Source organism: Molossus molossus, unplaced genomic scaffold (assembly GCF_014108415.1).
Source record: "Molossus molossus isolate mMolMol1 unplaced genomic scaffold, mMolMol1.p scaffold_m16_p_17, whole genome shotgun sequence".
NCBI lineage: Eukaryota > Metazoa > Chordata > Mammalia > Chiroptera > Molossidae > Molossus > Molossus molossus.
Window position 1 is genome coordinate 9664758 of NW_023425352.1, and position 16840 is coordinate 9681597.

Sequence of the window (16840 nt, forward strand, 5' to 3'; positions counted from 1 at the left end):
TATTTCATTCACAAAATGCATGGTTTGGCAGGTTTCCAGGGCAAGAGTTTGCTGGAGGGAAGGTAAATTTATTGATTAAAATAAATCAAATGACGAACAGTTCCTCCAGAAAACTGGCAAAACAAGCATATTCAGAGAGTGCAAGTCTCACAACCAGAGCCAGAAGCAAGTCTGAGCTAAATAGGAATTTATTTAGGAATCCAATTATAGGAATTATAGGAATCCAATAATGCCATAGAGTAAACAGATATTTGAGAATTCTCCAGTTAACAGAGAAAAAATTTAAATACCTAGTTTGGAGTAGGACTTATCAAAAAACCTTGATGTGAAATCTGGTGTTTGTAGGTCTTTGGAGTACTTATAATTACATCCCCCTCTATTTTTCACATTTGTATGTACTAAAAACCCAGTGTTCTCTGATGGAATTTATGTGGAAACCATCTAGATAGTTCTTAAATGGGCCAACATTACTTCCTTCCTACTCCATTTCTCAGTTCCTCCCTCTCTGCACTCTTTCCCCATTCTGGCCACACTTCCACCATAAGCACTTTTATGGACTGAATGTTTGTGTACCAATTAAGTTCATATGTTGAAACCCTAACCCCCAATGCGGCTGTATCTGGAGATGGGGACTAGAAGGAATTAATCAAGGTTACTTAAGGTCTTAAGGGTGGGGCACTGATAGGATTGGTCTCCTCCATATGAGAAGAGACAGGAGGCAGGAGATAGCCCTGGAGTGTTCTCTTTCTACCACCCTCGCCCCCCTTCTCTCTTTCCAAATACACATGTACACAGAAGAGATCATGTAAGCACACAGCAAGATGGCTGCTGCCACACAAGCCAAGAGACAGGATTCAGAAGGAAACCCACTTTACTGGCATCTGGATCGCGGACTTCCCAACCTTCAGAACCGTGAGAAATAAACTTCTGCTGCTTAAGCTGCCCAGTCTGTGCCCCAGTCGACTTGTACAGCAGTTGAGAGACCCAATGCCACAGCTACAACTGCCCGTTCATGCACATCCTTTCTTTGGATGCTTAACTCTAAGGTTTTGGATTCAGGGAAAACTCCATTGAGAATCTGGACACATTTAGCCAGGATAGTTTCATACAGCTCCTTAGATAGCTCTGCTCTGCTTCTATTCTAGAATCAGAGAATGTGAGCATGTTTTCAAAAGGTCCTTAGCCACCCTAGCTTGTCAATTCAGGTGTCACTGATTCTGGGGTTATAGAAAACTACTCCGTCACCCTGGCACATCTTCTCGAAGACCCTGGGGGTGACGCAGTGTCTTAGTTAAGTACTGAGCTTAAAGATCTGTTTATACTAAATCGTGACATATAGAGGGCCATGCTACATTTTTATACATTTTTAGAATGCTTCAAAGAAAGGCATTATTGATAATAACAAATACCTAAGACAGAATTACTGTAGGTCAGGTAATAAGTTAAGGGCTTTATGAGTATTTTCTTATAGAAACGTTACACTAGAAAATAGGGAATATTCTTAGTGGTCTTCTTGTTATTACAGAACTCTGTTTCAGAAAATAGAAGTCCTGCCAAAACAACGCCCCCCCCCTGCCATCACGATCACATTGCTGTTTCCTCTTCTTCACAGCGCTTTTTTCCTTGGTGGTTTTCCCTTGCTCCTTTCTAAGCTCCCCCAGCCCCTCCTCGGGGCCTAGAACAGTGGCTGCCAAGGAAAAGCAGTTCAATACGCTTCCGGCCAAGACCACCTGCCGGCTGGTGACGCAGCCTGCACAAAACCAGATGGTAAGCCCCACGAGGGCAGGGTCGGGCCGTTTATCCTCAGCAGGGCCTGGAAGGAAGCCTGCTCAGTAAAGATGTGCACAAGGAAAAACACGAAGGGAGGGCACAAAAAGGATTTACGAATAGAAATGTTCCCAGAAGGGCCCAGAGAGCGTCTGCAGCGATTCTCTGTCCTTGTGGAACGAGCTTGGGTCAGGGTCTAGGCCAGCACCGGCGCGGGGCAGGGCCTGGAGGAGCAACGAGGTCTGGAGAAACGATCAGAAGAAAGAGGGAAAACGGTGAGAAGAGAAGTGGAAAGTAACCAACACCTCTGTTCTGTGGCTTTAACCGCGGAGTTGGGCGCGGCCAGTTGCCATGGCGACCGCCAGGCCAGAACGGCCTCAGCCTATTGGCTAGGATGTCAGAGCCAATGAGAAGGCGCGATGTTTGCGGAGTCTTAAGATGGCTGCCGGGCGGCTGGCTCCTCACCGGTGAGTAGAGCTGTTTGCGGAGCGGCTCCCGGGCGGCTCGGGCTCCGGCGCGAGGGGTCGGGGACGGCCCGGTTCGGGGAGTGAGGGAGCCAGTGTGCGCGGCGTCACAGCCTGTCCACCGAGCCGCCCCGGGCCCACGGGAGCGTCGCCGGGGCCGGCCTCCGATTTGCTCGGAAGGGGCGTCGCAGCGCCTTCCCCAGCCTGGTGGTTGGACAGGGCTTCTCCGTCCCCCTCCGGCCCAAGTGAGAGGGGCGAGGAGGCTTCCGAGGCGGGACACAGGCTCCGGTTCACAGTGCTGTGTCCCGGGGGAGAGCTGCGGTGAGGGGGACTGTCAGCAGGCTGGACGTGTGCCCCGGAACCTTCGGCGCCAGTGCTGTGCGCGGGACGGCAGTCGCGTTCGCGGACCGGAGACGGACGCCGGCCCCAGAGAGCCCGCGGAGTTCCGGGTTGTGCGGCCAAGCAGGAAACGGTGGACCTTGCAGAGCCCCCCTCCTGCTGCCTCGAGCCCCGTGAGTATTGTCACACTGCCATCCGGCTGAAAGTGAGCCCCGACGTGTTACTGGCGAACTGTAACTTTTTGGGGTGTAAGGAAGTGTTTTTCATTGGCTGCACCAAACAGACTCTGTTTAAGTAAAACATACACATGCACGGAGACTCCTGCTAAGTACATACGTAGTTTATCTGGGTGATCGGATGGGTAACAGATCCGAAGGCGGCCCTGTGATTCACTTGTATTGTCTACTTTTTCGAGAAGAGGGAACACGTTTATTTCATGAAAGTAAATATATTTGCATTAATGTTGATGACACATGTTTAAAAGTATTTTCGTTAAGTAACTTATTCCAAGTCACAGACACTGGTTATCATTGTAAATTACTAACACCCTCTTCAGATTGGTGAGTGGTGGTTTATAAGGTTAAATTCATACCAGACAAGGTTCAGATTCCTGTGATTATTTCTAATTGAATATAAAATATGGGAAACAAGATAGCGTCATTTGGTGAAAATGGAATCGAAGTTCTGGAATATCAGACAGGAGACATTTACTCAATAAACTGCTCAGATTATATCGTTGGGGTTTTGGTTATAATCGCCCCCAAATATGACAGTATTACCTGAATGTGACTTTGATATAGGCAGTTTAGTGTAGCATCCTACGTATCTTTCTGCACTTAAAACAGTGACAAAGAAGCTTTCTTGATCAAATTTTAGCAAATCTAGGCTTATGGGCTAGAGTCATTATTCAGATACACTTTCTGTCTCCAAGAATATGTTGGTATTTAAACTCTGTCCTCTAAAAATTTATAATTTGAAGCCAATAGAGTTCCATTTTTGTAATATAAGTGAATCACGGTGCATTACACAAGTCAGTTACCTTATTTGTAAAAGGTAGTAATTCCTAGTGAAAGAATGGTTGTGAGATTAATGGTACATCGGTACCTGTCACATTGTATACTATGTATAGCAGTGACCTACTTTGTTTCCCTTTTCTGGTTCTGTTTCTTCTGTCATAATGGGTTTTCTTCCCTTTCTCCAGAGTATCTTTGAGATGTCCTGTGTGAAGTGCAGAGTCTAACTGAAAACTATCAGTCTTGGCTGTGGCAGATAGGTTGAGGAGAGAACCTTATCTCCTGGGGTATTGGGGTTTAATCACTATTGTATCTCACTGGGAGAGAATGGAGTGTTATAGCAAGAATGAGGTGACTGAGTATGTGGCCACTTGTAATATTAAGATCCACAAAGAAACATGTTAAAGCTACAAGACATCTCACAGATCACCTGATCATATCTTCATTTTATAACTTAAGAGTGGAGATCCAGGCAAAATGCAGTGTCTTGCCCACAGTTGTGTTGCTCAGAACTAGAAACCTGTCTTTGATTTTCAAAAGCAAGTCTTTTCCTGCTGTACTAGCTGTTCCCAATTCTTTCACAACCTAAAACCCCTTTTATTATAATTTGATACCTACATGGGTGCCATATTTTGAAAGGTGGTGTCTACTACACATATTCATTAGTTTTTTTGTTTTTGTTTTTTAAATAAAAATCAGGTCTATAGCTATAGCTACTGATCAGTGAATATGTGGTGAAGAATAAAGCTTCATTGAATTTAAGTCTCCTCATCGAAAGGTGGATAATATTGTTTGAGGGGGAAAAATATGTCAGGTTTTTAAATATTGAACTTAGCTTAGAGACCTCCATTAATGTCTTCATACAACTTTGTAAAACCCTTAGATTAGGAATTGCTGACCTGTGTCATGTTCTTCTTGATGCATTTCAGTGTGCCCAAGTGTGCTAAGTAAATAGTGACTATGGTAGGTTTTTAAGAGCAAAAGAAAACCCAGCTATTCAGACTAGAATATGATACAAAAATATTTTCAGTTCATAGTAAATTGTGTCATCCCAGGACTAAAGATGTATTCTGTGTTGTATACACAGAATTTTTTAAAAGAATAATTGTCGGAAAAAACTTAACTTCAGAAATAGAGAGTGTATGAAATGAAGAAGCTGATACTCAAAACCATAGAGTAAAAAAGGGATTCTGAATCACATCTTTTGGGGGACAAAAATGATTAAATTAAAAATTATTTGAATTACAGGCTAAAATCTGAAAGGTCACGTATTAATACATGGACTGTTGTGTAGACCTGGCTAGAATCTACACTAAAAACTTAGGTTTCTAGTTCTCTTGTGTACCACTTCTCTTGGGAATGGCTGAATAATTTTCACATTTAAAGGTTAATTTGGAATGATCTGCTTTAAAATAAAGGAATGTGCTCTGAAAAAGTGAGAGACACTCCAAAGAAAGAGTGAATCAGAATAGCCAAAACAAGTCACATGAGGCCTAACAGTATAATCGGAAAAGAATGAAAGACATGTATATGCTACGAATAGGAAGACTGTTTCAGCATGAGCCCACAGCATGTCAGGAAGCAGCCACTCCATGTTGGCTGCTTTACAGTCAAGCTTCTGCTCATGTGGACTGCTCCACTTTGCAGCTCTTCAATGAGTTATCTGTGTTTATCAGTGGCCACTTGTATTTAGGTTGTGCTTGTATTTAGGTGTTTTTTTAAGTTACAGGAGAATGGCACATTAAAGATGTTTAGGAATTGAGTTCTGAAACATATCTTATTTGAATTTTGCCTTATTTCATGGATTTGGATGTAGAATCCACTTTTTAAAAGTTATTTTAATGTTTTCTTTCCTGTGGGCACACGAAATCATACCAGCCAATGCCACACTGAAAACCATTCTTAATGCCCTATCAGCAAGAGCTAAAAACAGATGATTTTGGGAAAGTCCAAAAAGCGATAAAAAATAGGTAACTGCTAGAGCCTGATGAGGAAGGGCATGGCATCTCCAGGGTAACTGAGAAGTACATTTGGGTGCCCAAAGCATAGTCTTCCCAGTAGAGCTGCTAAAGTGGAAGAACTGGGCCTGCTGAGAGTCATGTGCCTTTCACGAGCAGTTAGAACTGAAGTCTGGGCTGAGTGGTACTTGGCTGATGGTGGACAGACAGAAGCTTGCCACGTGTGTAGAATGTCTGCTCCATGAAGTTAGGCGTTTTTGCCTGTTTTGTACACAGCTGTCCCATGTCTTGACGAGTGCTTGGCAAACAGTGGGCATACGGAAGATGCTGTGGACAGGAAAAAGAAACAGTGGTTTCGAGCATAGAAGAACCCCAATTTGGAGAAAGCTGAATTTGAAATTTGTTACTAAAATCCTGAAATGGATAATGAACCTAAAGGTACATTATAAGCCAGTATTCAAGTCATGCTGGAGCTTATTATTGCTTCCCTCTCCATGCTTTTCAGAACAATAGAAATATTTTTAATAATATCTGCTTTTTATTATTGGCATATTTTACATGATGTCCTTTGTGCCAATAGAGTATCTTAAGATGACCTTCATTCTAACTCTTAAAATCCTTAGGCCTGGTTTAGGGATGCAGCCAGGTTTTATGGGGCCTGGAGCCTATATAATTTTGGGTCTCTTCTTTTAAAAAAAAAAAAAAAAAAAGGGAAGTCATACTCTAAATAGAAAATTAGGTATAGTGTTTTGTGCAAATGAGCCTTGAAGCTTAAGCTCCATTATCTTCATGGTAATTTGCTTCTGGTTTTATTGCCCCATTCAGAAAACCACACACCAACATGTTTTATAGAAGCGTTGTCAGCCTGTGGAAATCAGGAAAGTAAATGTTTTGTATCAGTTGTTAAGTGAATGCACTTCAAATGTTAGAAACCTTAAAACTACCTTATAAATGCCGCTACTCATAATAGAAATAATCAAAATGTACTACATAGCCACAGAAATAATAATAGCAAAAAGAATTTAGCATTGATCGAACCTCTAGAATCTCCTAAACACTGTGTTGAGTGTTTTATCTCATTTAATCCTCAGAATAACCCTGTATGCAGTATAATTATCCCTGTGTTACAGATGAAAAAACTGAAGTATTAAAAATTATTTCCACATATTACTAGTATATGGTAGTGACAGGATTACAGTTGCAGTTAGATGTCAGAGCCCTTCTTAAAAAGCCAAGAGAATATTTTAGTGAGGATGTTTCAGAGAGCTAACAACTGATGAGTCTGGACCAAAGTGGCAGAAAGTAAAATCTCATTCTTTGGACTTAGGAGGAGGTCCTTAAAGTTATTGGGAATTCTTTATTTAGAGTTATGGAAAAGACCATGATGTCTGTGTCTCAGAGATAATGGTGGTGGTTTTGTTACTAGGTTACTCACAATAGTGGAACGAAAACTCAGCAAAAATGTTTTCTATTCTTCCATTTTATTCCTTCAGGTTGATAGTAAGTCATGAACAGTACAACCAACTTCTCTGTTTTAGGCACCTTTTAAGCAAACTGGTTTTGGCTCAGTATGTATGCTAAGATAGACTGTGCCATGGAGATTAATAGTGAAAATGTACTCAGTTATCTTAATTTGAACAAATTGATTGCGACTCCAATTTAAAAATAATAATTTTATTAAACTTAACAATAGCTAATGGTTCTCTCTACCAGTGGACAGTATTATTCTAATGCTAAATATTATTCTGAACTTGAACATTAGTTTCCCAACTATAGTATTGTTATTCAAAAAAGCTATATGTTTTTGTTAAAATGTTAGGGTTATACTCCATTTAATATTATTTTAGCAAATAGTATAAAATTTTAAACTAGGATATTCTTTTACCATCACAGTTTCCTCAAGGTAATTGTACATGCAGCTTAACAATTTTTTTTTTTGAATAATTGTTTTCCTGCTCCTTAGTAAGTCCCCTGGACATTTTATACATTTAAATACAGGTGGAACATTTAATTTTGTTTTCTTCTGTCTGTTATAGCTTGAAATATAGTATTATAGTCCTTAAATTGCCTGCAGTATATATTGTTAGGCTCTTAACATTATTGAGCAATGGATGCTTTTACTGGATTTTCTTTATTTCTTTTTTTAGGCAAAATTATGCATATACTAGAGAATCAAGGTCCTATTTTCTTTAGGTCATTCATCTATAGCTGTGTCTTGCACTTGCTAAACTGCTTTACACATTTTATTTATACAAGCAGTTTTTAATTTTTTTAATTTGGAGTGCATATCCCATTATAGATTTTTTAAAAGTTTAGATGGACTGTTCCCAAATCTTAGGTATAATTATTAAGACTCCTGGATTGTCATTTAATGGTTTTAAAATTCTTTGCATGTCTACTTTAAATAGCTTTAAATTTATTCTTTTCCTTTTAGAAGAAAAGATGTGGAGTGGGCTGCTACCTTCTGGCCTAAATGAAAGTGATGTTGAGTTGAACTCTGAAGATGAAGACACATCAGAGAACTCTGGACTTAACTTACAGGAAGATAAAGGAGATGGGACCTTTACAAAAACAGAGATCTCAGATTTCCCTACAGATGGACCAAAAACTGAAGCAGAGGCAAATGTAAATGCATACGAAGACTGTCCCTCTGGAATTCCCTTACATATGTGGAATGTAGGTTTTCTCCGATGTGTTCTTATTAAAGCCTGTGTTCGTACATGCTCATGTGTGTCTCTCTGCCATAGTCAGAATGTGTATGTTCTTGGGAGGTAATAGATAGGAAAGATTCATTCAGAATTCTTTTTTTTTTTTTTTTTCAGTTAATCCTCACCTGTGGATATTTTCCCATTGATCTTTAGATAGAGTGGAAAAGAGAGAGAGAGACATATTTATTGGTTGTCTCCTGCATGACCCCAACTGGGGCTGGGGATCAAACCTGCAACCCAGGTATGTGCCCTTGATTGGGAATCAAACCCACAAGGGCCGACGTTCTAACCACTGAGCAAAACCAGCCAGGGCCAGAATTCTTTTATTACCCTGTGGGTCTGTGTTCAATTCATTGGCCACTCAGATACTTGCTTCCATTTTTGTTTTGTTTTTCATAAAAAGAGGAAGAAAACATTTAGTAGAATTAGCTACTTTGCCTAACATGATATAGGAAGAATTTCAATCTTAATTTAATTTAATTTATTTTTTTATCCTCACCCGAGCACATTTTTTTTCCATTTTTTGTTCAGATAGAGTGGGAGGGAGAGGAAGAGAGAGAGAAACAATGACGTGAAAGAGACACATTGAGTGGCTGCCACCTGCACGACCAACCAGGGCCAGGGACAAACTGCAACCGAGGTACGTGCCCTTAGCGGGAACCGAACCCGGGTCTTTCTGGACCGCAGGTCGACGCTCTAACCGCTGAGCCAAACCGGCCAGGGCAATTTTATTTTTTGTCTAAGTCATTGACTTTTACTCTCAGATTATCAGACTGATTTATTTAGACATAAAGTGAGATGAAAACTCAGGTTGTGGAAGAGTCTTGGAGAGTAGAGTATCTCAAGAAGAGCTTTAATTTATATGTTTATAAACACTAGAGTATAATTTTTAATTATTTAACATGTTTGTTTTTTTTTTGAATTTTGCTTTGCTTTAAAATTGCTTTTAATTTTTTTGCTTTATATAGAAATTTCAAGAATTGCATAAAAAACACTCTGAACAGAAAATCTCAACTTCAGGATTTAGAAGGAAAAAAAGAAAACGCTCTAGAAAAGGTATTTTGTTTTCATTCATATTGATTGTCAAATGTGCTAATGTTAAACTGTGACTAATGGAGCTCATTAATTTTTAATGTAATTTTGAAATAACTAAATACTTAGCTCTTAACACTGTGAATTCTGTTTCAGGTAAATTGAAGAATGAAGCAGAATCTCATAGGTACGTGGAATTAAAAATATTTGTCTATTCTAGACATTATTTGTAGAATTTATACAAATAGTTGACCTACTTACCTCTGAAACATAAGAACTAGTTGTTGTAATATAATTGAGGTAAGCTGTTGAAAACAATGAAAATAAAAATAAGTACATTTAGTGCAAGACATATTGTCTGTCTTATAGTGAGCAGTCCCCAAGTGAAACCCAGTGGAAGGAACTTACTCAGTATTTTGGAGTCAATGACAGATTTGAACCCCCTGTTAAAAAGAAAAAAGTTGAAAAGGTAAGGTCTTTTTTATTGCATCTTATATTACTCAGTAGGAAATGTTTGTAATTAGCCTTGTCTAAGATAGTTCTCATTAATTCATTCAGTGAAAATGTTACAGTTCCTACTATGTGCCAAACAAGGTGCTAGATAAACAAGTAAATATATAGTTACAAATTATCAAAACAAACAAACTGTTAAGAAGGAAATGAATGGTGTTGTGAAGCAGTGCAAAACAAAAATGGAGACCCCACCTGAGCTTGTGGTCAGGGAAGACCTTTCTCAGAAGGTGCCACTTCACTGAAGAATAGGAAGGAACCATCTAAATCAGGAGTGCTAGTGTAGAGGTAATAACCTGGATAAAGATCCTAGGGAAGAAAGAGTCATTTGTCACGGGACATTTGAGTAACTGTAAGGAGGTCAGCCTGGCTGGAATGTAGTCATTAAGGAGCGTGGCTCAAGATAAGATTGGAGAGGCAGGCGGGCAGGGACCAAGCTGTGTAGGACCTCAAGGGGCACAGAAAGGAATTGAGTTTTAGTCACAGTGCAGCTGAGAGTCATTCAGGGGTTTTAAGTTAAAGGAGTGACATGATCTAAATTATGTTTAAAAAGATTGCAATTATGTGGAGAATGGACTGTGGGGCGGCATAAGTAGGTGAGAGACCATTTAAGAGACTGTTTTAGGCATGAAGTCATGTCAGCCTGAACAAGAATGCTGCTGCTGAAGATGGGGAAAAGGCAGGATTTGAAGTGTACAGTGGAAGTAGAATTGACAGTATTTGCCTCTGGATTGTTTGGATGGTAGTGGGGAGGATTTGGGGAGTGAGGAGGGAAGGAGCCATTCAAGGCTTTACCGTAAGCAGTGGTGTGAAGAGTGATGCTAGTCATGAAGGTGGAAAGCTTGGGAGGGGAGAAGATTGAGAGTGGGGCCTCTCCACAGTTCAGTTGGGGTGCGGGTGATATCAGGAAGCAGGAGCAAAGTAGACTGTTGATGAAATAAGGCAGGAACTCGGAGGAGAGTCTGGGCTTTAGAAACACGTTTGGGAGTTGTCATTCTATAGATGATATTACTGAGTAGAGGCTTGAATGAATGAGTAGCTTACATATTCACATAGAGCAGGGATGGGAACGTCCGGCCTGCAGGCCATATAAGCCTGCGAAATCAATGCCAACGAACATTGCATGCCTCACCAAATTAGCCTGACCAAATATAGCAGGCTAATCTTTAAGTTCATAACGTTGTGTGGCCCTCGAATGATGTTATAAATATCCAAATGGCCCTTGGCAGAAAAAAGCTTCCCCACTGCTGACATAGATGAATGATGACAGATTCCAGGAGCTCAAAAACCGACCACTGAGTGGTAGGGGTAGAGGCACAGTCCTGCCTGGTTGAGCCCAAGTACATTGTACCTTGCATGTGTAGACAGATGCCTCCTTCATGGGTCATTGCTGTAGACTACTGTGTATACATTGAGATGATTACTATTTTCTGTTAATCAGTATTTCTTAGAAAAACCTCTGATTTTCAACCCACCATTGGGTGGTAGTGTGTCATTGAGGGCATGTGAATTAAGGAACTAATACAATAGAATTTTACATGTGAACTTGTGATTCCAACTTCGTCAGGTATCCTTGTCATTTAGTCCCTAGTACACTGGGGAGTTGGAACCAGCGTAGCTTTCTGCCACAACTGTGTACTGGTACTCTGAGCAGTCTCTTTTTTACAAATGTTCAAGCAGGTACAGAATTTTCTTACAAAGAAAGATTACTGGTAGGGTTGAAACTAAAACCCAGCCTCTATCACACCATTACGCTCAGTTCTCCAGCTTCACTGCAGAGGGCTGGGAAGCAATTTAAAGTGTGATTGCCATGCACTCCACACTTGTGATTCCGGTGGGCTGGGGGGAGGGAGCACACGAGGGGGTGCTCTTGACTGTCCCAGACCTGTTCTGTAGCATCAGGGAGGAGGCGTGCTGACGGAAGTGGTCCAGGGCCGTCTCTGGCCTGCCTGCTTTACAGCCCCAACTTCTCACTAGATTGTTCTTTTGAGGGAAGAGATGGTTAAATGTTAGTTCTCATAGGACTTTTTTTTTTTTAAGTTTTGTGAATTAGGTGGTCTTTGATCTTCATTTATTTACAATATTTGTTATGTTTTCTCATAACTGTATTTATAGTGTCTGAATTATTTCTTAGTGAATTTAAAGCCATAAATTAAAATTTTTAACCATTGTAAAAAGTAGAAATTTTGAGAGTATTTTTTGTAATCTGTCTGTGTTAGAATTTTATTATTACCCTACATATATGAAATTGTACCTTCTTGATACTGGCTGTATGCGACTATTATTCATTGTCTAAAATTTGTAATTTGTGTAGAGTAACTTTGATAAAGGACACTAGGTGTCCTTGTGCAAAATCTTTGAGACAACTAAGTTTTAGGAACTAGGGTTCTGTTTTACATTATATATTAGATGAATTCTAGAAAAATTATAAGTCAAACATCATTTCAAAAATGAGATTTCTGTTTAAGGGAAGACTGCCATAGATTTTTTTTGTAATCACCCAGTGATCTATTTTATGTTTGGATTTTCTTAACGGTTGACATTCCTCTGTATGAATGACATCTGACTAAGAAAGCCATGGCAATCTTGTAAACCAGCACACTGATGCTGGCCAGTCTTATATCTGCCTAGGATTTGCCAACACTAAATATTCTATGAATAAATGCAAGCCTAACAGGAAAGGAAGGATTTAGTGAAGCCAAATTGTCTCTCTTGGTAGTTCAGCATAATCACGTGCCAGCAGGTTCACACTCATTCTTTGGTTTGGGATCACTGTTTTGCATGCACCCCTCTTGCTATAAATCCGACACAAGTAACAGACATTAAAGAATGTCCACAGCAGAGGCACCAAGATGAAAGCTAAGAATAAATGTAAGTCCAGCATGTGATAGTTACTGCCCAGGAAATCTAGAGAGGATCATGGAAAAACTAGCATAGATTTCTATTTCTAGTTCATTATTTTATTTCTCTGGAGCAGAGGCTGATCTGTTACTGTATCTGAGAGAGCCTTTTAGTCTGGATTCACTTGACCCTCAAGATTAGTAAAACAAAGCAAACTTCTTTTTGCATTTTTTTGCAAACTTCTTAATCCACCTATCCTGCAGTCCTGTTGTCTTTTCCTGGAACGCTGCCAAGCTACAACTGCTGCTCAGGCGAAGTGTGGGCACAGCACCAGTCTCCCCTCTGCCCTCCATGGAGCAGGGTCTTCCTAATATCCAGTGCCGTTTAAAGTGCCCTTTGTGTTACGTACAACTATAATTGTGTTGCTGGCAGCAGTTCTGGGACTTACTAATAATTCTGTAATCATTCATTTGAATCTATGTGGGAATTTCTTTAAAATAAATTTTTTACTCATTAATTTCATTATAAATGTCTCAAGTATTCTTTAGTTGAATCAATTTGATTAGCCAACAGTCTTTATTGAGATAGTTTTATGTATACTTGATGGATACTTTTTGGCATGAAAAACCACGGGTACTTTTAATTTTTAGAATAGTTGCACAATGTCTTTGATGGTTTTCTTTAGTTGTTTATGAGAGGAAACTGCTATTGTATGGTGTAGCTTTTTTCAAATTTATTTCTGTTAGTAGAATGCTTTTTCCAACCAGAATCTTACATTAAACTTCAATACATAGATCAGATAAAAATCTGAGTGCCTTGGGTGGGTAGGCAGGAGGGCAGGGTGGGGGTGTGGAAGTGGGGGGGGTTGTAGTGGTACCATGATTGTTCCCCTGGTGTCAATTACAAAGCGTTCTCTCTTGATCCCTGTGATCCCTTTGGGTGGGTAGGTAGGACCAGTATTATTCTTCGAATATAGGTGAAGAAACCGAAGCCCAGCATGATTTGTCTAAGAAAACAAACAGAACGGATAAGACATGAAATGAGACTAACCCAAATCATTTAGTCACAAATACAGTTTTTTCTGAAGTAAAACCCAACTTAGTTTTTACTTTTCTGACTCAGATAGTTTAAGTGGATAGGCTCTAAATACAAAAGTTACAACACTAATTATTAGCCCCGTCCCCCTTTCTTTATGGAGAGATTACCTATGTTTTTCTCCTTAGCTATTTAGGTCTTATCATAGTACAGCAAACGTGAGTGGATAATTCATTTGTATTAAGCTTTAAAAATTGAATATATTTTTAAATATGTAATAAAAATTATATATTTTTATTCAAATAAATATTTAGCAGCAGAATTTCTGTAGAACTATATTGTGGTGCAGTTTGACTTAAGCTTTAATCACGTACTGAAAGATATTCTACATATGCACATATGGGTGGTTGATCCTTAATGTTAAACCCGGTGTTAAACCCATGAGTTTTATGGATATTTTTGTAGTACTACCTTCTTGGCAACTGCAGCTAAACTTAATTAGAGGTTACTTCCTGCCTCATGGGAACCTCTTAGATGCTGGCCTTAGATGATTTTCCACCTGTGGCCAAATTGCCATCCCTATGTGTTTGTATTAAGATATATCTTAAGCTGAATTCTGATTCCTGCCAAAAGGCATCTTAAAAGCACACCAAGGCCCAGGCCCTGCAGAGTATGCCGGTGCTTCTGTGCCTCCTGCCTTTCCTGTGGTGTGAAAGACATCCTAGGAACTTACAGCTTACTCTTAGGTCCAACTTAAAACTTAAAAAGACTTAATACTCGAATCTTATTTCATGAGACTACTTGTTGACTCAAACTTGAATTCTTGAGTCTTGTACCCTGAAAGAATTGTGATTAGGTCTGTAGCTATGTAGAGCTAAGCCTTCTCTTTGTTGTAATGGTGTCCTCATTTTTAGATATAATGATATGAACAACTTATTTCCTGAATGATTACTATATTTAAAAACTTTGCTAGGTATTTTACACGTATTTTCTTTGACCCTTATTATAACCTTGCAAAGAATGTGGTATTCTCATTTTATATATGAGATAATTATAAGCTGTAGAGGTTTAGGAGCTCATCCAGGTTGCTAGAGGAACTGGACCATGAACCCAGCTCTGACCTCACCAACCATGCTATTAACTTACAGTGTCAAGGCGATGGAAGTGTTTTATCTAAGGATGATTTTGTACTAATGTAAGCCTTTGGAATGTTAATATCATCTCAGAAGGAGAAAGATTGGTTGTGCACATGAACCCAGACATTTTTCAGAGCTAAAAGGAACTATTATATTTACTTAAATAAGTTGCCAGAAAAGAATGAAAAATGAGGGGAAAAAAGGTTATATCTAATGAAACTTTGCTGAAATTAAAAAATAAAAACACTTTTAAAAGACCTAAAAACAAACTTGAATATATAAGTGGAATTCTAGGATTTTATTTCCAGGAGAGAATTTTGGTTGTCCAAACCAATATTCTTGCTTTCTTTAAGGAAACTGACACTTATGCATTAAGTACTGTATCTCATTTACCCAGAGCTTTGACCACATTTCCTAACTCCTAGTCCAATGTTTTTCTACCATATTATGCCATCTCCCTTAGATGCTGCTCTGAATGGCTGGGGAGTGGGAGTTGATTGATGGTGAAGAGACAAATTTATAATTTTAGATGATTTATAAATGAAAATTATATGTATAAGCTCAGCAGTTCATATAAGTTTCTAAAAGAGGAGAATGTTCTTGTTTTCCCCTTTGTGATATTAACTTGTAAGCTGTGTACCCATCCAGGATAGCCAAAGGAAAGTTAGCAAGTTGACTTAATAAACAGACCACTGGTTTATTCATGGGCAGTGGTGGTAAAAATAGGGTGGGTTTCTTTTTGCTCACTACCTGTGATCATTCCAGGTTCTGGAGTAAGGATGCAGCACCCAGATGTTACGTACCCTCAGGCAGCCTGGAGAATTGGAGGCACACAGACAGAGCCGCCATGTGGAATAAGCAGGACAGGCTCAGAATGGTTGCTGTCAGTGACCAGCTTGCTGAGGCGAAAGACTGGAGATTAGATCTGGGATGAGGCATCTGGCTACCCCAGAAATTGTTGATGCAAGGAAAATTGCAGTTTGATACTAGTGTTTTGTTTTCCCATATCTCAAATGAGGAGATACCTAATATTCTATGCAAGAAGGAGGGGCCATTGTTGTAGCATTTCTTAAATGCTTTATTTCTGCTATAAAAGTAAATAATAATTGTAATGTCCCAGGTACAGGTACTGTGCTGTGCTAAGTTCTGGGAGGAGCCCACGATGGAGAAGATATTCTCCATGCCCTCATGGAATGTATAGTCTAGTGTGGGGAGATTTACTTATAAATAAGTGCAATAAAATGTAATTTTTTTTTTTTTTAACCATAGGGCTACTATTACCCTAATATTACTGTGTGGAATTCTCCTGGGAACATGTGAAAGCAGTGGATTTGTATGAATGTTTCCCATTTGGGTGGGGTTCTTTAGAACTAATGCAACCATGGATTGCTGCGCAGTAACGCAGGCTGAGTGAGTCTCCTGTGTGAGAGAAACTGGGCTAGATGCTGAGACACACCAAGCTAGTAACACGTGTTGCCCTTAGTGAGCATAGAGCCCAGGAGGGGAACAGACCAGCCGGTGCTGGAGGGAGACGTGGAGTATAGCGACAGCACAGAGTGGGAGCAGTTAGGTACCAGGCGGGGTCACTGGGTACATGGAGATAAGGGCACATGCATAGATAGAGAAGGTAACATTTAACACGAGACTTAAACAAGGATGATCAAGATTTTTTAAACGGAAACACATCAGAGGCACAGGGCATGTTAAGAGAATGGTAGATGTGACCAGAGATTAGAAAATACAGCATTGCCCAAGTTGAGGCTGAGCAAGCATTTTGGAACCCTATTGCGAAGGGAGTTGGGCGCTATTCAAAAGGAGTAAGGAAGTGATACTGTTTTAAGCTGGGTAATGACATGGTATTTGCTTTAGAAAGATAGAAGACTAATTTGGAGACAGTTATAATCTTTCAAAAGAGATCATGAAGCCCTGAAGCACAGGATGGAGAAATGAGAGTCACTACAAAAATAGAGTTAAATGAAGAGCACAGGATTGGAGGCATTGAAGCTAACTGAGGATTTTACCAAGGGCGACCATATG

General features: G+C 39.7%; 1 protein-coding gene across 3 annotated transcripts in view; it reads left to right on the plus strand.

Annotated features, from left to right (window-relative positions):
• The first annotated feature begins 2199 nt into the window (after window positions 1-2199).
• FAM204A (family with sequence similarity 204 member A) overlaps window positions 2200-16840 on the plus strand; it is a 34454-nt gene continuing 19813 nt past the window's right edge. The window contains exons 1-6 of one of the 3 annotated variants that reach the window (XM_036264912.1): window positions 2279-2743; window positions 5818-5979; window positions 7976-8217; window positions 9218-9305; window positions 9438-9468; window positions 9651-9750. In XM_036264912.1, coding sequence (XP_036120805.1) covers window positions 5961-5979; window positions 7976-8217; window positions 9218-9305; window positions 9438-9468; window positions 9651-9750 — 480 coding nt within the window. In that variant the 5' untranslated portion in view covers window positions 2279-2743; window positions 5818-5960. Of the gene's footprint in view, window positions 2235-2278; window positions 2744-5817; window positions 5980-7975; window positions 8218-9217; window positions 9306-9437; window positions 9469-9650; window positions 9751-16840 lie in introns of those variants that run through there. The other 2 variants (XM_036264911.1, XM_036264913.1) reach the window with 2 other exon arrangements.